Raw genomic sequence first — 21,864 nt, forward strand, 5'->3', positions numbered from 1 at the left:
CCCGGTGGGCGGGAAGGAGGGCAGAACAGGCTGTGGAGCGGCGACAGCCAATCCACTGTCAGGGCGGAGCCTGAGTGACAGCGGAATGCGCTAGGTGTCGGCCTATCAGAGGAAAGGCGGTGCCTTGCGGCTGAGCTGCGCCCGCGGTGTCGTCAGAGACGCACCCGCACGGCGGGATGGGCGGGCTTTCATGAGGACTGACAGCCCGCGAAGCCACTCCGAGTACAAGAGCCGGGAGAGTGACGCCGGAAGAAGCCAATCTGCTGGCGTCGCTGCTGCGCGGGGGTGGGCCAGACTGGTCGGAGCGCCGCTGGTGTTGGCTGCAGGTGGGTACGCGCCGTTCGGAGGGGAGCGCGAACGGGGGAATGGCTCTTCACCGGGCGCAGAGGGACAGCAGTGCTGACGGCCTCCACATCCCGAAGCCGAGCGGTCGGGCTGCGAGGAAAGAAAAACAGCTGCCAGCACCCCACCCGCGAGAGCTTCAGTCCATCCTTAGAATGAAGGGAGCTGCCGCGGGGCGCATGCGCGGACGGGTGCGCATGCTCGGAAGAGCGTTGAGGTCGCTCCCGCCTCCCGCGGGCGGGGCGGCACTGCGGGGCAGCACTGCGGTGCCGGAGTTTGCGCCGTGCGGCTGCTGCGGTCCGTCAAATTCGAAATGGTGCCGCTGGGAGATGCTGCTCGGTGGTACCGACGTGGAGCTGAGCCTTGCATTTCAACTGCTGCGTTCTGTGCGCTCAGAGGAGAAAGCTGGGCCTTGCTAGTACTGAGTTAAGGGTTTGTCACAGCTGTAATGCAATGGGATTTTACCCAGTTCCAAAAAAAACAAGGTTTGATTAACAAGTCTGACATGCTGTGCTTTCTACTTACAGAGATATAAGTGAATCAATACTTTTCACTAGCTTGTTTATTGAAAAATTGGTGCCTTCCAATTCTAAGGATTCTATGATTATGCATAATTATATATAATTAACAGGGGGTAGAACTAGATGGTCTCTGAGGTCCCTTTGACCCCAAGCCATTCTGTGACTCTGTAAGTGCAAACTGAAGCTAGGGATGCACTATATGGTGTGTAACGTAATTATCAGTTATATGAAGATGCATTTTAATTATAAAGAGGCTGTGATTATAAGTGTGCTCAGTATTGCATGTATGTTTTGAAAAAAAGTCTTTTTTAAATCACACGCAGAAATTTAGAGACTATAAAATACAGTAAAAACAGTGGTTTCTCTTCCAGAATTTGCAGTAATTGTATTTGCCAGAATTAGAAGTACAACACAGCATTTTTTTTTTCTCTCTCTTCAAAAAGGAACATTACAATTCCTGAACTTCTTTACCTAAAAAAATACAACTTTGGAATAAATCCCAAGAAGTTTGAGTCTTTTAACCGAAAATGTTTTTAATCTTAACGGATTGATGTGGTTGTGAGTGGACAGCAATCAAAGATCACTGCTTGCAGAGAGGGAATCTTCCACTTTGGGATTGCCTCCAGGAATCAGTGCAATTTCACTGCTTCCTGCTGGTACCATGCTGTTTCTTTTTGTGCTTTTTTCTTTTCATGCTGCTTTTTTTTTTTCACTCACTTCTAAAGAATTCAAAGCTTTAAAGTCTCCGTGTTTCTTTTTCATTTTATAACAATCTGTCTCAATATATATTATTGATAAATGCCACTTTTGTGAATTAAACGTCTCAGAATGTCACATACATCTTTTTGATTGTCTGAAAATGATTGACTGAGTATTCACAGAAAATGAAGTTCAGTTATTTATGAAAAGACAGAGTTGCACTGCATTTTCCAGACAGGAACCTGGAATTCTGTCAGTGTTACAGATCTTAGTAAGTTGATAACGTGGAGAAAGAGCAATAACAAACTATAAAAATGCAGGGCTTTCTACATAGTATTTATACTTAAGTTTTATTTCAGCTCCCTCTTACCCCCATACTAAGCACTTAAAAGAGCCACTGAATCCTTCAGATACCTGTTCCACTCATATTCATCTTGCCGAGTATTAATTAGGGCTGTTAATTTACATGTGTAGTGCTGAGCAGTGCACTATCTAAAAATTGTCAGTAAACATTAATTTCTCCCCCTTTGAACAGATCAGGAGTGAAAAATAACAAATCATCTTAGTAAGTATATAAAATATGTCAAATATCAAAAATAAATTTCAAACCATTATTTTAAAACCATGAACTTGACATGCTGAACACCCCGAGAGTTTATAGCATTCTAATTGTTCCCATACTAAAGCAGATGAAATTTATGAGACAGCATTTTTTGAAGACTTATGCTCTCTTTACAGTTGAATTCTGTGTTAAAAAAGGAAAACCTCCCTGCAAAAAATGTATACAATTTTTTTGTTTTCATTGTATTAATCCTTTTTCCTATTTACACTAAGTGTGCTGTAAAATAGCAGTGCTTACAGTTCTACTGGTTTAAAATCCTGCTGTCAAGTAAGGCATACCAACCAAGCAGGGAGTGACAGAAGTAATGCTCTATTGAATCATAATCTGTTTCTCATGAGATACCTCATAAGAACTCATAAGAATCAACATTCTTTTTTTTTTCTTTTCAATTTACACAGAGTGCTGCACAGGGTGTGCTATGGCACAGTAATAGTGTGCTCTCAGATAAAACCAATAAAGATTGCTTTATAAATCCTTGTAATTCTAAAGTACTAAATAAAGGTTGGATTTAGATTGTTTTAGCCAGCTACATTAATAGAAGATAAAATATCTACACAGAGAATGTTATTTATCCTGTGTGTACATGGCTGAAGAGGGTGTCCATTGTACTGGGAACAGTCTCAGGCATCTCTTCAATTGCAGAAGGCTCAGCCATGTTCATTGTCAGGTAGGCATGGCCCTGACCTGTTTTTTCTAACTTGGCATATGCATGGTACTTATCTATGCTGAGTACTTTCACAAAACAGCAAGCTGTTACAGAATTGTTATATATTTTTAAAATTCTTATTATGAAGTGATCAAAATAGTTTGGTATTAGTGTCCTCCAGTGTTACAGTATACCTTGTCCTCATCTTAGTGTTTGCGCTCAATCCTTTTTACACATGCTTTTTCCCCTCCCTTATGTGTATAAGATTTCCTTTGTTGAGAATCATAGAATGGCCTGGGTTGAAAAGGACCACAGTGATCATCTAGTTTCAACCCCCTCTGCTACATTCAGGCTGCCAACCACCAGACCAGGCTGCCCAGAGCCACATCCAGCCTGACCTTGAATGCCTCCAGGGATGGAGCATCCACAGCCTCCTTGGGCAACCTGTTCCAGTGCGTCACCACCCTCTGTGTGAAAAACTTCCTCCTAATATCTAAACTAAACCTCCCTTGTCTCAGCTTAAGACCATTCCCCCTTGTCCTGTCACTGTCCACCCATGTTTATAAGCTCCCTTCAAGTACAGGAAGGCCACAATGAGGTCTCCCCAGAGCCTTCTCTTCTCCAAGCTAAACAAGTCCAGTTCCCTCAACCTTTCCTCATAGTAGAGGTGCTCCAGCCCTCTGATCATCTTAGTGGCCTCCTCTGGACACACTCCAAGAGCTCCACATCCTTCCTGTACTGAGGGCCCCAGGCCTGGACACAGTGCTGCAGATGGGGCCTCACAAAGCTGAGTAGAGGGGGACAATCACCTCCCTCTCCCTGCTGGCCACCCCTTTCTTAATGCAGCCCAGAACACAGTTGGCCTTCAGGGCTGCAAGGTCACACTGCTGGCTCATGTCCAGCTTCTTGTCCACCAGGACCCCCAAGTCCTTCTCCGCAAGGCTGCTCTCAAGGAGATCTTCCCCCAGTCTGTATAAATATCTGGGATTGCTCTGATCCAAGTGCAGTACCCTGCACTTGTTACTTGCTTAGGGTAGCACACCTTAAGCCATCTTAGCACAAAATATAACCATTTTATATGTTAGTCATAGCATCTAAGGGTATTTGTGCTGCTGGTTAGTATTTATAATTACATGAATGTGTTCTCATCAGTGCTCTAGTGGCAACTACAGTAGACACTGCCCAAACAAAAATATGTCTCTGCTCAACACTCACTCTGCAGTTCTGTTTGCTTTGCCATTTCAAACATGGTGGAATGGATACCAGCATAAATTTAAAGAATTGTACTGCAGTGGTTATGATATTAGTGTGTGTAGACATGACAGTGTGCAGCTGTTGAAGTATTTTGAAATGACTGTCTGGGATGTTTTGAACTCCTTTGTAAGTTTAATGGTATACTTTATTTACAGTCTCTTAATGTAATGTCTAGGATTCAAAAAATATCCAGAGAATAAAGTTGAAATTCTGAAGAGCAGCAGGACTTATCAAAGGAAAAGTATAAATAAATTAACATTTCAGTTTCCCCCATATACAACTACATCTTAAGAAGGATTGTGGTTGGTGCCAAATAGTAGAAAGTCTTCATAACAGTGTTTACATCTTACAGCTGTCTTTTGAAAATGAAATATTATCATCACAGAATTGCAGAGTTTGGAAGAAACCTCTAGGGATCATAGACTCCAACCCACTAGCTAAAGCGGGCTTCCTACACAGGTAGGCATCCGGACAAATCTTGAATATCTCCAAGAGACTCTGCGAACTCTCTGGGAAGCCTGTTCCAGTGCTCTGTCATCCTCACTGTAACAAAGTTCTTCCACATATTTGCGTGGAACTTCCTATGTTCCAGCTTTTGGTCATTGCTCCTTGCCCTATCACTACACACCACTAAAAAGAGTCTGGCCTCAACCAGTTGATTCCTGCATTTTAAATATGTATAAACACCAATCAGATCCAATCAATCTCAGTCCTCTCTTCACTGAACACACCCACGTTACTCAGTCTTTCCTCATACAGGAGGTGCTCCAAACCCTTCACCATTTTTTTTCGCCCTCCACTGGACTCTTTCTAGGAGATCCCTGTCTTTTTTGAACGGAGAAGCCCAGAACTGGATGCAGTAATCCAAATGTGATCTCCCCAGGGTAGATTAGAGGAGGAGGATGACCTTCTCAACCTGCTGGACATGGTCTTTTTAATGCACCCCAGGACACCATTGGCCTTTGTGGCCATAAGGGCAGACTGATGGGTCACGGCCAACTTGTCGTCCACCAGGACATCCAGGTCTTTCTCTGCAGAACTCATTTCCAGCAGGCCACCCCCTAACCTATACTGATGCATGTGGTTATCTCTCCCCACGAGCAGGACTCAACACTAGCTTTTGTTGAACCTCATCAGTTTTATCTCTGTCCAACTCTCCAGTCTGTCCAGGTCCCACTGAACTGAAGTACAGTCTTCTGGTGTGTCAGCCATTCCTCCTCATTTTGTATCATCAGAAAACTTACTGAGGTTAGACTCTATCCTTTCATCTAGGTCACTGATGAGCAAGATCAGATCCAGCACCAACCCCTGGAGAACACTGCTAATTACAGGCCTCCAAGTAGACTCCATGTCACCAATCACAACTGTCAATCAGCCAGTTCCAGCCCAGCGCACTGTACACTTACCTACCCCACATTTTTTAAGCTTCATTAAGGATGCCATGGGAGACACTATCAAATGCCTTGCTGAAGTCAACATACACAACATATGCTGCCCTCCCCTCATCCACCCAGCCAGTGATTACATCATAGAAAGATACTAGGTTGGTCAAGCAGCATCTCCCCTTGGTGAATCCTTGTTGACTACTTCTGATAGTTTTCTTCTCTTCCAATTGCTTGGGACGGCATCCAGAAAAAGCTGTACCATCAGCTTTCCAGGGACTGAGGTCAGGCCCTTTTTCCACATTTCATGGACCTTCTTCTTCCCCTTGAGTTCATCCATGAGCTCTTTTAATGCAGGTACTTACCGTATTACCTCAAGCATTTTATTGAAGCTTTTAACCAATACATACGGTACTACTAATAGGAATGTGTGCCCATAGTATGGGGTTATCACACTTCTCAGGATGAACACATAGCAGCTGGGTCACCTAACTCATTATTTTGTGGACTGCTTCATTCTTTTCCCTCTTGAGAAAAGGGCAGTATTAAAACAGAGGAAGTCTTGTAAAAAGCAGAACTGGGTCCTTTTTATTGTACTTTGTGATGAACCTTGATGCTCTTACCAGATGTTTCATCCACAGTAATGACTGCAGTCAACCTTTTGATCAAGCGTGAACTGCTTTGGTTTGCTTTGTGGCCAAACACACACAGGCCATTTCTTGCTGGTTAACAGTCTGGTGTGCAGAATGCCTTGTCCTCAGCAGGAGGTCTGAAGAGAGAACCTTGAAAGGTATGTTTCCTCAATGATATACTATATGAGGTTGACCCTAATGAATTTGAAGTTTTATTAAGTGTCATTGCAGTGACCAGTTGGCCAATTGTTTAATAAGACCTTCCATTACCTGAAGGGGGCCTACAAGAAAGCTGGGGAGGGATTTTTTTTTTTTTTTTTTTTTTTTTTAAGGGCAGGTAGCAACAGGGTGAAGGGAAATGGCATTAAACTGGAAGAGGGTAGGTTTAGACTAGATATTATGAAGAAATTCTTTACTGTGAGTGTGGTGAGATACTAGAACAGCTTACACAGCAAAATTGTGGATGCTCCCTTTATGGATGCATTCAAAACCAGGCTGGATGGGACTTATAGCAACCTGGTCTAGAGGGAAGTGTCCCTGCCTGTAGCAGGGGGGTTGTAACTAGGTGATCCTAAAGGTGCCTTCCAACCCAATGATTCAATGATTCTCAAGTAGGGAAAACTTTGAAGGTGTTTTTTTTTTTTGTGGCTTTTTTTTTTTTTATACTTTGAAAGCCAGGTTAAAGGCTTAAAGGCTATACACAGAAGTATGCATTTGGAAAAAAATAAATATGCTTTGATAAGGCAGAGCAAGAATGAAGTGTACAGTAAGAATAGCAGACCATCAGCTGTGACCATGTGGAGCCCACAAGCACAAACCTACGCAGCAACCCTCAGCTGCCATATGTCAGGGCATCATTGGTGATAAGACCATATGGCAGATAGCTGAATTATTCCTGTAGCTGTGATGTGCCCCCCCCAGTTTCTTTCTTCGTGGTGCTTTGAATCTTGCCACTTTTATGACCAGTTGTGCATCTACCAAAATGTAGGCATTCATCAGTGCAAGAGGTGAAAACCTTCAGCACCCGAGCAGAGAAACATTGTCAAGTCATGAGATACCTTTTTTTTTTTTTTTTTTCTTTTTTTTGGACACATTTCATCTCCCAGCAGGCAATACCCAGCCACATACTAGTATTAGGGATCAAATGTGAAACAATACAGGAGGTACTGGAAGACTGGTTGTATGACAAGTGCCAAGCCAGTTGCGTGATAGAAAAGGGCTTGTGTATACAGAGCTTTTGTGTGCCTTTAGAAGAGAGTGCATGACACACAGCCTTATGTTAAGAAATAGAAAGAGACCCCAAGTCTAATGAGCCATCTAATAAAGTTTGGTTCTTGGTAATTTAGATAGACTTTGTAACTGGAATCTGTGGAAGTAAATAGCGTAAAAATAAGGACTCACATTGCCCAGTTTTCCTGAGCTTCAGACATATGCTCATGCCGTCTATGTTTTTACCCTGCTGTCAGTAACTCAATAAAGTATTTATAAGTATAACTGTAACTATTGATTAATTCATATGGCCTTGTAGGAGAATGCATTAAATAATTATAAATACTAATTGGCCCTGTTTTAACATGCCAAATTTAAGCTATCTTGTTCAAGTATTTTGTAGGGCTTTAAAAAAACACAAACATATCTACCATAAGGATAAACTAGTACAAAAACTATCAAGTGAGATGGGAATTGGCTACAGGAAAGATGAGAATTGATTGATGTATTAATTTCCAGCAGAGTAGAAGGAAGAGCGAATTAGGCTAAACAACAGTATTCATTTGAATCTTCCTTAATATCAAGCAACAACAGTAGTGGTATATTGATAAAATATGCTTTCAATACAAGATAAGGAGACTCTGCTGTAATGGATTAGGATTTAGGATGCAGTGGATAACCACTGGATGAGACACTGATGAGAATTTAACCATCGTGCTGTGCAATAACTCATAGAAGGGCTTGGGTTGGAACGGACCTCAAGGATCACCAAGCTCCAACCTGCCAGCCTCCACATTTAATACCAGGCTGCCCAGGGTCCCATCCAACCTGGCCTTGAACACCACCAGGGAGTGGACATCCACAACCTCTCTGGGCAGCCTGTTCTAGCACCTCAGCACTCTCATAGTAAAGAGCTTCCCCCTGACATCCAACCTAAGTCTTCCGTCCCTCAACTTAAAACCATTTCCCCTTATCCTGCTTTTATCAACCCTTTCAAAAAAAACCCTGCAGCCTTCTTCTCTCTAGACTGAAGAAGCTCAGCTCCCTCAGGCTGTCTTCATAGGCAAGGTGCTTCAGCCCTCTAACAATCTTTGTGGCCCTCCTCTGGACCCTCTCCAACAGCTCCCTGTGTTTCTTGTACTGGGGGATTGAGACCTAGCATATAGTTAATGAATATAAAGATGTCATAATTATGAAATAAACAAGAGAGTTTGGCAGAGCAAATTACAATAACAAAAAGAGAATAGATAGAAAGCTTACCCACATCCTAGGCTCACTACAAAACTCCAGTGGAGTGGATCTCCAGAAGAGACCCTTTCCTACTGCTAGTCCGCTCTTAAATGGGTCTAGGAGAGGTGGAGCCTAGCTCCAGTGAATTGCCTTCATCTGTGCTCCCGTGGCTGACTCATTGCTTGCCTCAGGTGATCAATCAGAGGTTCAGGCCGTGATTCAGCAGTTGCCATACACCTGGACACAGTATTCCAGATGGGGCCTCACAAGAGCAGAGTAGAGAGGGGAGAATCATCTCTCTCACCCTGCTGGCCACTACTCTCTTGATGGATCCCAGGATACCATTTGCTTTCTGAGCTGCAAGAGCACATTGCTGGCTCATATTAAGTTTTTTATCCACCAGGACCCTCAGGTCCTTCTCTGCAGGGCTGCTCTCAAGGACCACTCCTTCCAGTCTGTATGGATGCCTGGGATTCCTCCGGCCCAAGTGCAAAACTCTGCACTTTGCTTTGTTGAACCTCATCAGGTTCACCCAGGCCCATCTTTCAATCCTGTTGAGGTCCCTCTGAATGGCATCCCTTCCTTCCACCATGTCAACTGCACCACTCAGCTTGGTGTCATCAGCAAACTTGCTGAGGGTGCACTCGATTCCATCAATAATGTCATTAATAACTATGTTAAAGAGCACTGGTCCCAAGACAGACCCCTGGGGGACGCCGCTCGTTACTGGCTTCCACCTGGACATAGAGCCATTGATTACATAACCCTAAATCTAATAACAGTGAAAGAAAGATGAGCTTGAACTAGACTGCATGAAGAGAATAGTGCAAGAAATAGTGGAAAAAAAAAACAAATTTGGTCTCATTAATGGCCTTAGAAAGTCTGATAGTTGTTTAATTAGTCCCAACAAAAGCTGGGAGAGGACGTCTTCACTTGAGAGTTACAGGTGAATAAACATCACAGAGGAAAATTAAGTCAAATGGCAATTCTGCCAGAAGATCACATGAATGTAAACATGAATAAATTGAATGTGTACTTAAAAGAACGCATGTGATCTTGGCAACAATAGTACTGTAATAGTCTTTTGGTGCAAATATTAGTGGTGAAACAAAACTGAATATATACCGTCATTATGAAAGTGATTATGTGATACCTTTGCCCGCAGAGATGGACCTGATGTCCAAACATTAGGTGTTTCTGTGTTCCTTACACAAAGATGAATATTACTGAAACTGGTAATTTTACCTACAGAAAGCAAGTAGCAGGTCAGAGCATGCTATAGAAAATATATGTAAAAGAGGACATGTCTACTATCTGTTATCAACTCCACAAATTTGTGAAAAGGTTCACATTTCCTTAAGGGAAAAAAAAAAAAAAGACTTATTTTATGTAATGCCAAATAAGCATAGAGATTCACTTCAAGTTTTCATTCAGATGCGGATAACTAGTTTTACTGAAGCAACTCTGCTTTTGCAGATTTAGTCTTTTGAGGAACAGAATTGAAGGCCATATGAAAAGGGCATTCTAGAGCATTCTGACATACAAAAGAAAGTTTTATAATTACAGAAGCTGGGGTTTATGGGACCATACATTAACAGAGTAAATGGTAGTCTTGTTCTGTATTTTCCTAGTTCCTCAAACTTAAAATGGAAAGAGTGAATATGTGAGATTGTCTGGCCATGGGAATGATAAGATGCCAGCTTCAAGCATGCCAGTGCTGGGATCAAGATCAATGGATCTCTTCTATTCCAGGAGACATGGTGATCTCGTTGTGGGTGGAACTACCTGACTAGATAAAAGTATAGATCAGTTTGCTCTGAAAATACCTCCCAAGAAGAAGGTTGCCTGATGTTTTAAGTTTGCTCTGAGTGTATCACCTGATCACCTAGATAAGCCTTTCTACAAAATTTTAAGAAGAAAATCAATATTATCCTGGACTCCACATTTAGCTTGAACTTTTTTTTCATCCCCTTCTTTATTGATTCGGGTGGGCCATCATCTGTTGCGAGTACAATTGGAACTGTGGATGCAGAGTTCTGCAATCCAAGTTTCTTTATGCTTTAAAATAGGGAAGTTGGACTAAAATTTTCTGAAAGGTCAGCTTATGCACCTGTAGCAGTATGAATAGCTCATAGGATAAGTGTAAATAAAATATATTTGAAGTTTCTTAATGCCATGAAAGAGAAATCGAATTGTAAGAAGTTGAGATTTTTTGAGGGTAAGCCTAGGAACAGTCTGTCTTAAATGACCATTACAATCTGTAGCATGCTCCTTGGTGTGCTTCCTGTGGACTCTGTTGAAAAAATTCTTGCAGGTGGCTACTATGTTGGATACATTACTTTTCAAAGTATGTTTGTATATATTTTGCAAAGTGGAAGTATTATACAATTCAGTGTAAATGTCACTTACATTTAGTGCATGGGACTCGCAAACCAATTTCAATACTAGGATTTTTGGTTTATGGCGTACTTATTAAAAAGAAAAAATAATGACCATAAAATCAATTACTTATTTTTCCATTTCAGGTTCATGAATAGATTGAAGAAAACATGGCCAATCGAGATTACATTAGCAGACCTATTTGCAATGGAATTTCTGTTCCTGAAAATAAAATTAATTCCTTAGTGGCTGAAGGACATGGACAACAAATTCTAAAAGTACTACAGAAGTTCAGAGAACAAAATATATTTTTTGACTTTAAAATTATTGTGAAAGATGAAGTCATTCCTTGTCATCGTTGTGTACTGGCAGCTTGCAGTGATTTTTTCAGGTAAGTATAATTTTGGCATGAGTTAGCAGGAAATGGACTAAAAGTTCTTTGGAAGGGAGGGAAATAATATTATTACAAAAATTAAAAGAGAAATCATCACAGCTTTTGTATGTCTGCAGAGTTTTCATCAAAGCTGTCAAACACTGTAGTACAGATAGTAAAGTAAATCCTTGCACTGTTAGATTTCCAGAGCGATCTGAGAGTCCTGTGAGTTTGAGATTCAGACAGCAGTCTGTGTATTTCACTGGGACTGCTCACTGTTCACTGGAACATAAATGTTAAACCATAAACTGCATGACTCCTCTGTTCGGCAGAACTGACATAAATTGTGTATCTTCAAGATTTGACTTTGCATGGAACAGTCTGTGTACTTTATATTGGGAAGCATAACAGATTGATTCCAGATATGTACTGCACTGAACAATTGTGGATAAGTAGTTAATGGTTTTGGAATCGGGTTGGATTTTGTTATAATAAGATGAGTAATCAGAATAGCACAGTTTGTCTTCAGAGTTATTTAAGCAGATACTTATTATTTTTTCCAAACTAAAATTTCAGCCTTTCAGTGTGAAACAAATCTGTGATCTTCCTTCTTACTTATGATACTTAAAGCTATACATTCCCAAGGGACAGATTTGTTATATACAGAATTTATGAAGAACTTTGCTAACCTTTTTGTTAGCAAAACTGAGATCACAGAATCACAGAATCACAGAATTGTAGGGGTTGGAAGGGACCTCCAGAGATCATTGAGTCCAGCCCCCTGCCAAAGCAGGTTCCCTACATGAGGTCGCACAGGTAGGCATCCAGAGAGAGAGATGTGCAAACCCAAACTACAAATCTGTTTCTAAACATATTCTTTAATGAAACACAAAAGTAAGATGCTCTAAAAATGAAAATCCAGGGTCCTGAAACTGAACTTAATTCAGTTGCCTGTATGTAAGTGATACATTATTCTCAAATGGCCTTTGAACATCCCACAGTCTGCATAAATCTGCCATATATGACACGGGACATAGACTAGACTGTGTCCTTAGGACTGCTGACTAAAGAGGAAATGCAGATGAGATATTTCTTCATTGCAGCAACAGATCTTGCTTTGCTTTAACGTACAGTACTGCTTGGCTCCACGGAGACTCCAACAGAAAGGAATATTAGCATGAAATGGCTTCCAGTAGTAATTTTTAGAGCTGGAGTAGTGTTTTCGCTACCAATAGGCTTTTGGGATTAAAATTTGCCAGACAAGTTTGTGTGTAGCAGGTGTTAGCAGACATAAAATTCATAAGTTGGAATGCAAGGCTTATATATTACCTTTGGAGCATAAAAAGTACCTATGTCCACTAGATAAAAAGTTATTTGTCTGAAAGATTGTCTTTCTTTCCTGTGGACTTCGTTTTGGTTTTACTGTGTATACCCAAGATTCAGCAACATTTTGCTTCCTACTTGTTAGCTTTTTGATTCAAAGTTCCTGCTTTTCTGCTGGCATTGCTCAGTTGCTATTGCTTGTAAGTGAAGCTTTATTTGCTAGGCACCCAGTATCCTTTCCATGTTAATTTGCAATTTAGAGATTTGTATCATAGCTTCAAAAGACTGAGTATTTATTATGTAGAAAAGTTTCAGGTTGTAAGTTTCTTATTGCAATTATACCTTCTTGATGGTTGGACTAGATGATCTTGTAGATCCTTTCCAAGATTATGTGATTATGTGATTCTATGATTCTTGTTCAGGAGGCGAGTTTTTGCTTTACTGAATGTTCACTTTCCAAAGAGTATGGCTGTACACAGCGGTTTTCATTTTCTTCTTTGGCTTCATAAAAGTATGGGATTTTAAGTATCACATACTATCCATATACTAATCGTGTAAGAGAGCTATGATAAAAAACTCATTTTATTTTTAAATAGGAACTACCAATGATTTATTATTAATCCAAATTTTATACTCAGTATTTGGAATCATTTGTCTAAATCTTTCTCCACTATCTTCTTTGGTCAAATCTGGGACACTGATGCTTATGCTCCAGGAGGGTAAGGGCAAATGACATGGCAGAATGGTTCTCTTGCCAGATTGCAATACCTTAATCATTTCATTTCATAATGTTAGATTGTGCGCAGTAGTTAAAATGTGGTTGTTATGTATTTAGTAATAAAGTACTCAAAGTTGCAATAAAGTTTAGACAGATCTACCAATCAATAATGTTTCTTTCACAATTTCAACAATTGCCTTGGTAGTCAGTCACAATCTATTTTTTGTACAGGACATTTTATCATCAAATGCTATATCAAAACCTCATTTTTTATGACATCTGCCTGTATCCATATATCTGTCTGTCAGCTCTAAAACAAAAAATGAAAGCTGCTCCTCATACTTTTTCTCCTCTCACCACTCACCCACTTTTATTCCTGAGGAATGCACCCATCATCCACGCTGCCATTTGTTCCAACCTGCAGTTCTGAAAGCCTTTTTCCTCTTAATTTTCTGTATTTATCCACAGTGCATGACCTAAATCAAATCGGGTTTTTTTGCTTTATATTTTTTAAATCAGCCTTTCTCAAACTGTTGAAACTGACGCTGCCTCTAACAACTTTCAGTCCCATTAAGTTGTAGATTTCATCTCACTTTGAAAATCCATAGAAAACACAGCTGCTATCATTTTTGAACCATTGCTTTGAGTACGTTATCACCAATCCTTTCATCTGATGGCATTTAAAGTCAATGTATTTTTATTATTGTTAACCTTCACATTTTAGATTTATAATTATCCCACCTTATTATGCCCCCCAGTTTTCTCCTCCTTCCCACACCGTTGTTGCCTTCTGTTCTGTTTGCTAGGTCCTTAATTCCTATGTATATCTTCTATATTTTATTCACAGAGCCATGTTTGAAGTTAATATGAAAGAACGAGATGATGGCAATGTTACTATTAGTAATCTATCACCCAAGGCAGTGAAAGCTTTTCTTGATTATGCTTACACGGGAAAGACAGAGATAACAAATGATAACGTGGAAATGCTCTTCCAGCTGTCATCATTTCTTCAGGTTTCACTCCTTTCCAAAGCTTGCAGTGACTTTCTAATAAAAAGTATCGATCTTGTCAATTGCTTACAGTTGCTTTCTCTGTCAGAAAGTTATGGTTCTGTCCGCTTATTTGATCATGCACTAGATTTTGTACAGCACCACTTTTCCCTGCTACTAAGATCAAGTGACTTTTTGGAGATGAATTTTGAGATATTGCAAAAATGTCTTGAAGCTGATGAACTAAATGTCCCCGAGGAAGAATCAGTGTTGAATGCTGTTCTTCAATGGACCAAACATAACATAGAAACACGACAGAAATATCTGCCTAATTTGATCAAAAAAGTGAGGCTACACCAGTTACCTGAAAAGACTTTGCAAGACTTTCTGCACTCTGAAGAATATTTACTTAAAAGTGCTAATTGTTCAGTAATAATCAATGATGCAGTCAAAAGTGTGCAAGACTTCAGCGGACTATTTCCAGATGCACGTCCTTCAACAACAGAAAAATACATATTTGTTCATAAAACTGATGAAGACGGAGAAAGCAGGCATACATTTTGCTACAACATCAAAACAGATAAATGGAAAGAACTACCACATACACACATGATTGATCTTCCAGGGTCAAGCTTATCAAGCTACGGAGAGAAAATATTTATAACTGGAGGATGCAACGGGAATTGTTACAGGACAGTCAGGCTTCATATTGCTGAACCGTTTCATGATGCCACTGACCAAACCTGGTGCTACTGTCCAGTCCGCAATGAATTCTCCATAGTGTCAGCTATGAGAAAACCAAGGACAATGCACACATCTGTTGTCACTTTAAACCAGTTGTTTGTAATAGGTGGAAAGACCAGAGGAGCTCAAGAAACCCGAAGTCTTTTAGATGTAGAATCATATAATCCTCTCTCCAAAGACTGGAAATCTGTAAGCCAATTACCAAGAGGTATCTACTATCCAGAAGCAAGTGCATGTCAGAATATAATTTACGTCCTTGGCTCAGAAGTGGAGATCACTGATGCCTTTAATCCGTCTCTTGACTGTTTCTTTAAGTATAACGCTATGACTGATCAGTGGTCGGAGCTTGTAGCAGAATTTGGGCAGTTTTTCCATGCAACTCTAATCAAAGCTGTTCCAGTGAACTGCACGTTGTACATATGTGATCTCTCCACCTACAAAGTCTACAGCTTTTGCCCAGAAACCTGTGTTTGGAAAGGGGAAGGATCTTTTGAATGTGCTGGCTTTAATGCAGGGGCAGTTGGGACAGAAGACAAAATTTATATCTTAGGTGGTGATTATGCTCCAGAAGAAATCACAGACGAAGTTCAAGTCTACCACAGTAACAGGTCTGAGTGGGAAGAAGTTTCCCCAATGCCAAGAGCCTTAACTGAATTTTATTGTCAGGTCATTCAGTTTAATAAATATAGGGACCCGTGGTCATCTGTAATGACAATTTGCTCTGGAGAATTTTGAAATTCCTGAGTCAAAATGATCTATTTAAATGCACAAATTTTAGAACAGATTTTTTTCAGTATTAGTTTGCAGAAAAATATGTATTATTTTTGTTTTAAATCTTCAGTTTAAATTGTCTGCTATAAAAATGTTTCTGAAAGGGTCTATAAAATTCCCATCCATCCTAACCATTATATATCAAGAATTACTTAGTTTTGTATACAAGTCTTCTCTATAATTATCTGAATAATTTGAAAATACTACTTTTCAGAAAAAAAGTTATGAGGAATTTATTTTGTAGTATGTGCCATTATTTCTGTAATAATCAGTTGCCCCAGGTGATAAATTGCTGAGTGAGGAAACTGATAGTGATACTGTTTTCCCTATGTAACTGAAGTTTAAAGAAATCTGCATTCATGCCGGCTTTTTTTGTTTTTTTTTTTTTCTTTCTTTTTTTTTATATTCACAAACCTGTTAGAGAACCTCATTGTCAGTTTTATCGTATTAGAATGACCTGAGCAAGGGAAAAAGCCAAAGTGACCTTTGCAGCATCTTCACAGCAGTAAAACCAGGTGTCTAACTTGAAGAGACTGAAAATTCTCATCATCTTACATCAGCTCTTCAGTTGGACCAGTTTTTTTCCATCCTTGTGCCTTAGTAGTAGCTGTACTTTCTGTTTTCATCCCGTTGCTGTGGCAAGACAAACTTTGATAACAATTTGCAGGGTGAGCAAGATTTCTACAGGGTGGATGATTCAGGTGGGAACTTTGCTGCACAGATGGTCACCTCAATCACTGCAAGAAAAAACACTTCAGGATGTTTTCTAACAGAAGTCTTCCATCTCTGAAGTCTGCATCGGTTTCTGCTGAGCAGCCAATAGGCTGCTTACAGCAGAAAGTTGCAAAATTAAGTTTTAGTTGTTGCTTCAGTTAACTACCGGGAAAGTTCGTATCTTGTAATACACAGAATACAAAGTTAGAAAAAAACACAAACCCATACTTAAAGTAGGTAGCATTTCTGAGGGAAATAAATCATTTTTTAAAAACTTCTGTAGTATTTTAAATGAATTAAAACACTTTCATCTTCATGGCAATTATAAGTGATAAACTATTACAAGGTAAACACTATGCAATATATTGCTAGAGAAACTATAGTAATCTATTATGTTGAAATTGTAATGGATTTTCAGTATTAATACTACCGTGAAGTAAATTTGATCTGATGCATACAAAGTGTCTGTCCAACAGGACACTGGAATTATCTAGGTTTCATAAACTCATTTGTAATCTTCCACAGCCAGAGAATTCTCTTTCTTTACAAATATTTAAATAAGATTTTAGTAGCCCTTATGTACTAATCAGGCCACTAAGTTGTGTTATGCCAGACAGAAGGGTTCTATACATCTAAGCATGTATTCTCCAAGCAGCTTAAAAATGAACAAAATTTAGTGAGTTACCTAATGATCTTTTACACGGCTTCAGACAACCACTGTAAGTTTGCTACCACATCTCTGCTGCATGTACTTTTGGCAAAAGTAAAACTCAATATTAATGCTTAAGACTTAATATTGCCTAGCAACGCATTTCTCTTTCAAACAGTAAACAGCAGAAATCTACAATTTTGTCATTTGTATAATTTATCAGATATCTTTCAAAAGTTAGATAATATTATAAATATTTTCATAAGGATGTAAGTGAAAATTATGCACATTTGGATAACATATTAATAATGGAACTTTCCCCCTCAGTAATTTGTATTAAGATATGTGTCAGTTCTGTAGAAGTAAATAGTTTCTTGTAGTAGTATTTCAGGTAATTTCCACATTTATTTTGATCTTTCATAGTGAATCTCCATATTATAAGTACAGTAAAACTGGTAACCTTTACAATCGTTTTTATATCAGAGCATGCCTACTGCTTGTTAGTAAAAATGATACGCATTGAATAGTTTAGGAGAGATGGAGAATACTATTCCAGCTTATTAAATTATGAAGGGGGAAAAAAAATATGAATACAAGAGAATAGGAATTTTAGCATTAGTAGGCTAGTCAAGGTAGCATAGACTTCATTTAATTATCACAACCTGTCATTTTACATCAGAAGTACAAGGCTGCACAGAATTGCCAGGTGATAACCTGAACCAGTGGTTGAGCATCAGGTGAGAAGACATGGCTAACCTGGGGAGCTTGGGTGCAAGCAGTGCACCTGAGTGGGTGAAAGGGTGGAGTCTGGACCATCCCTCCTCACCCTTATTTATGGGTAGCAGCTGAGGGAGCAGAATCTCCTTGGATAGAAGTTGCACTCTTCTTGAACTATCACTGGTTATTGGAAGGAGTGAGCAGTTTTTCTTCTTTGTTATCTTCTGTTCCTCCGTAGCGCTTGTGTCCAAGTAGGAGGTGCTGTCGTTGTCTTCTTTTGCTGCACAGAGGCCCAATTCTTGTTAGCTTGTAGTTTTGTGCTCTTTCTATACCCAAGTAATGACCATGTAATTTATGCAATGACAACATTATGCCCATTTCATGTGGGTATAAACAGCTATGCAAGTTGGAAGAGATTAGAGAACTTAAAGTTACTTTCTGTTGCTTCTGTTGTGAGCAAATTGCTGGGCTGCATAAACAGCACTGAGTCAGTCATAAGTTCAGGTGATGTTCTTTCTTCCAAGTATTTTCTTACAGTTTCTTTTATTTGATATACTTGCTGTATGCATATACCTCTGCCACATGACACCCAACAGAGCGTACGTGATAAATTACTTGTTATTCTCACACACACATACATAAACCTAAACATAACTTTATTGGGAAAAAAGACATTCTTCTTTAATATTCTACGCTACATTTGCACAGGAACTAAAATCAGTTCCCAGTCCAACCAATCATTCGTGAATTTCAAATGGTGTTTCACTCTCTTAATTGGTGACAAGGAAATTAATTAGTAGCATCCGATCCTTTTTACTATTTATTACAAAAAGTTACTGTGAAATGGAATGAATTTTCTTCTGTTATGTAGGTAAACTCATGGAGGGGAAAAAAGACAAAGTTATTTGCTGTAATTTCAACATGATAGGAGAAGGGGAAATGGTTTCAAACTGAAAGAGGAAGGGGAGATTTAGACTAGATGTAAGAGAAACATTTTTTTACACTAAAGGTAACAAAGTACTGGTACTTGTTGGCCAGAGAGATGGTGGTGCCCCGTCCCTGCAGACTTCCAGGCTGGGTGGGACTCTGAGCACCTAATGGAGCTGTAGAGTCCCTGTTCATGGCAGGGGAGTTGGGCTAGATGGCCCTTAGAGGTTTCTTCTAACTCAACTGATTTGGATTGATATGGAGGGCTGAATCTAATAATGGAATTGAATGCAGAAGGTATGTTACAGTCGTGGTTAAAAACAAGGCTTTAAGATAAAATGTCATGACTTATTTATCACAGGATTTGTAATATACCTAGCAATGGATGAAATCTCAGCAAAGTCAACTGCACTACTGAAAACAATATGGGTTTCTTGCATGAATTACTTCTATAGGTCTGAATCAAAGATATATTTTTAGCTGACTACACAGCAATTGCAGAATTTAAAAAGATCTCAAAATTAGTGCAGGGTGATTTCTGCAGCTTTTCTGACTTTTCCAAGCTCACAGAACTTAATAAAAAAGTATGTTCCTCTGAAAATAATGCGTTACTAGATAATGATTACCTACGTTCTCACTGAAATATATTAAAATGTTTAAAACATACAAATTGCATGTAAAAGTATATGCTATTATTTGCACCTAAATAATGTAACCAAAACATTTCTAATAGTTGTTTACTGTATGTCACAAAATACATTATAAGCATGATCAGTACAATATACATTAAGATAATATACATGTGAGATTTTAATACCCAGTAATGATTATATTGGATAGTTTTATAAGAATGCACTGAAAACATTATGGCACTTTGCTAATGTTATCGTACTGGTTTAGTTACAATAAATATCAATTATTCAGGTGTTTATATTGATTATGTTTGCACAGACCTGATAATTATTATTTCTGTATTAATTAATTTATTTTCTATATTCTAAATATGTTAGTACTAAGTCAGTTTACTGCTGTTAAAAATTCATTATATTTAAAAAACGGAGTAAGATTTATTGGGTCAGATTTGTTCCCAGTGTTACTCCATTAAGAAATCTGCATACCTCTTCTGATTAATAATAAGTATTAGGAAAGGTGTAGGATGTAGGATGTGCTGATAGCATTTGGAAATGTGGAGTCTAATTTGAAGTGTTTCTGTTTGTGGTTGACCAACAGGAGGCAGCATAAGATCTATTTTAATTAAAACAGAATTAAACCAGGGATATTTTGACAATATTTGTATGTGTAAATTGTGCTCAGTTTACTTTTTCCCTTCTAACATCCAATAAAGCATAGAGATCATTAAAATCCTGCTGCTGCCTGGGCTCTGCTGATATGTGGAAGTATGACACTACTGTATGTTTGCTGAGATGTTCATTCTTCTGTGAAATAAAGCAAGCAACTGAATCCTTCTCAGGTGTCTGTAAATGTTTTTTGTTTTTGCTTGTTTGTTTCCAGTGAGTTTCAAAATACAGAGTATTTACAATGCTTCCAACTGGGCTAACATTTTTTTCCAACTGGCGAACATTTTGAGTACTGGGATATGACCAAGAAAGCAATTAGCAGGCACAAAAACTGCATTGGCAGGTTTTTTTTTTTTTTTTTCACTATCCTTGAACTTCTTATCTGCATATTGTTTGTAAATCAATTTGCTCTTATCAAGCTAAATTAATTTAGTCTGCTAGAAAGCTGTATGTTCTTTACTGTATAGTATGTGTATAAATTGGTATTTTTATTGGCTGCATCTAGATCAGATTGATATGTAATATTTTCAATAGTTTAAATATTGAAAATGATTATATATTTATTTTGAAGTGGGCTTCCATGCTGCTTTAGACATTGCCACTCCAAAATACACGAGTGCAAAGGGTGCAGATGTGCCATTAGGTGAGTTCTTATGTTCCTCCAGAACTTAAAATTCCGTGACCTCCACAGTCTGTATCACAGACTGTATCACAGTATCTTACAAAAGATACCGTATCATTTTTAAGAAGTTACACTCAATGGTTTTCTTAGTTCATGAGTAAGTTAAATACCTCGAGGGGAATATTCACATAACTTGCTCACCATTAAACACCTAAGTCACCTTCCTTGACCAGCACATTTCCTTTATCCCTGCACAACTATATGGAACTTTATGGTTGGAAACCATAAGTTTCAGGTTATTTTCTCCCCTCCTGCCTTTAAGGCTCCACTGCTGTTACTAATTCTAGCTGCGAAGATAAGTTCTCACAGTTACCAGTGACATGCAGAAGAAACAGATCCTGGAAGTATAATTCTGTCTTCAGTTTTCTTCTGTTTCAGTCAGCTACATGTAAATTCAAGAGAGTTCAAGTGAATGAAGACAGTCTAGAGACTTGTACTGTGGAGGAAGCTGGTATACACCAAATAGCCTCTGTAACAGTGGAGTAACAATTGGGGAGAAAGGAGATTTATCTAACATTACGAGAAGAGCTACCATGAGATCTCACACTTTTATTCAATTTATATAAATGAGCAGTAATCATATTTAGTGTTTTTGTGCTCCGTATGAAAAAGGGATATGTTATTATAATTAGCACTAATTATTTTTGCAGATTGCCAGAGGCTCAGGCTGGTAATGAGTTCCGTTCTATATATTTTTTCCAGCTATTGCCCTTCAATCCAGGTTGAACTAGCTTCCAACACCTTCAAGGCACAATTGCATCATATTTATGAGCACTGTTAAAATACGTAAATAATGTAATAACATAAACTAAGCCTTGGTCATGCATAGGTTTTATTAAATACAATATACAGTGTAAAAAATCGCCAACAAAGTGGTATAGTCTTATTGCCCCACTATCCACTATTTCCCTCCTTAAATTTTTACAGTACACAGTGGGCATAGTTTAGCAGCAGAACTGTCATCTTCTGTGAGCTGATAAAACCTCATAGGCCTGTGTGAGAGCAGTGACCTGCAGCCAGCTGTGTCTGTATGAATGTGTGTG

At 39.0% G+C, this 21,864-nt stretch overlaps 1 protein-coding gene across 4 annotated transcripts; it reads left to right on the forward strand.

The window, feature by feature from the left end:
• Nucleotides 1-290: 290 nt before the first annotated feature.
• On the forward strand, nt 291-18,834 carry KBTBD3 (kelch repeat and BTB domain containing 3). Of its 4 annotated transcripts, XM_042839260.1 has the most exons (5): nt 291-326; nt 6,108-6,256; nt 10,169-10,308; nt 11,063-11,307; nt 14,178-18,834. In XM_042839260.1, exons 4-5 carry the CDS (start codon nt 11,087-11,089, stop codon nt 15,796-15,798), a joined length of 1,842 nt encoding a protein of 613 aa, XP_042695194.1. In that variant the 5' UTR covers nt 291-326; nt 6,108-6,256; nt 10,169-10,308; nt 11,063-11,086; the 3' UTR covers nt 15,799-18,834. The 4 variants fall into 4 exon arrangements, with proteins under 4 accessions (XP_042695194.1, XP_042695196.1, XP_042695193.1 ...); XM_042839262.1 differs by lacking the exons at nt 6,108-6,256; nt 10,169-10,308 and having other exon boundaries at nt 298-326; XM_042839259.1 differs by lacking the exons at nt 291-326; nt 10,169-10,308 and having other exon boundaries at nt 5,955-6,256.
• Nucleotides 18,835-21,864: the final 3,030 nt, after the last annotated feature.

This window comes from Centrocercus urophasianus, unplaced genomic scaffold (assembly GCF_019232065.1).
Source record: "Centrocercus urophasianus isolate 14NV4802_14NV808 unplaced genomic scaffold, USGS_Curo_1.0 seq_9, whole genome shotgun sequence".
Lineage (NCBI taxonomy): Eukaryota > Metazoa > Chordata > Aves > Galliformes > Phasianidae > Centrocercus > Centrocercus urophasianus.

Coding starts and splice junctions, on each gene's coding strand:
- KBTBD3 (XM_042839260.1), top strand. CDS start 11,087: ATGGCCAATCGAGATTACATTAGCAGACCTATTTGCAATGGAATTTCT. Junction 11,308..14,177: donor GCTTGCAGTGATTTTTTCAG/GTAAGTATAATT, acceptor TTTTATTCACAG/AGCCATGTTTGAAGTTAATA.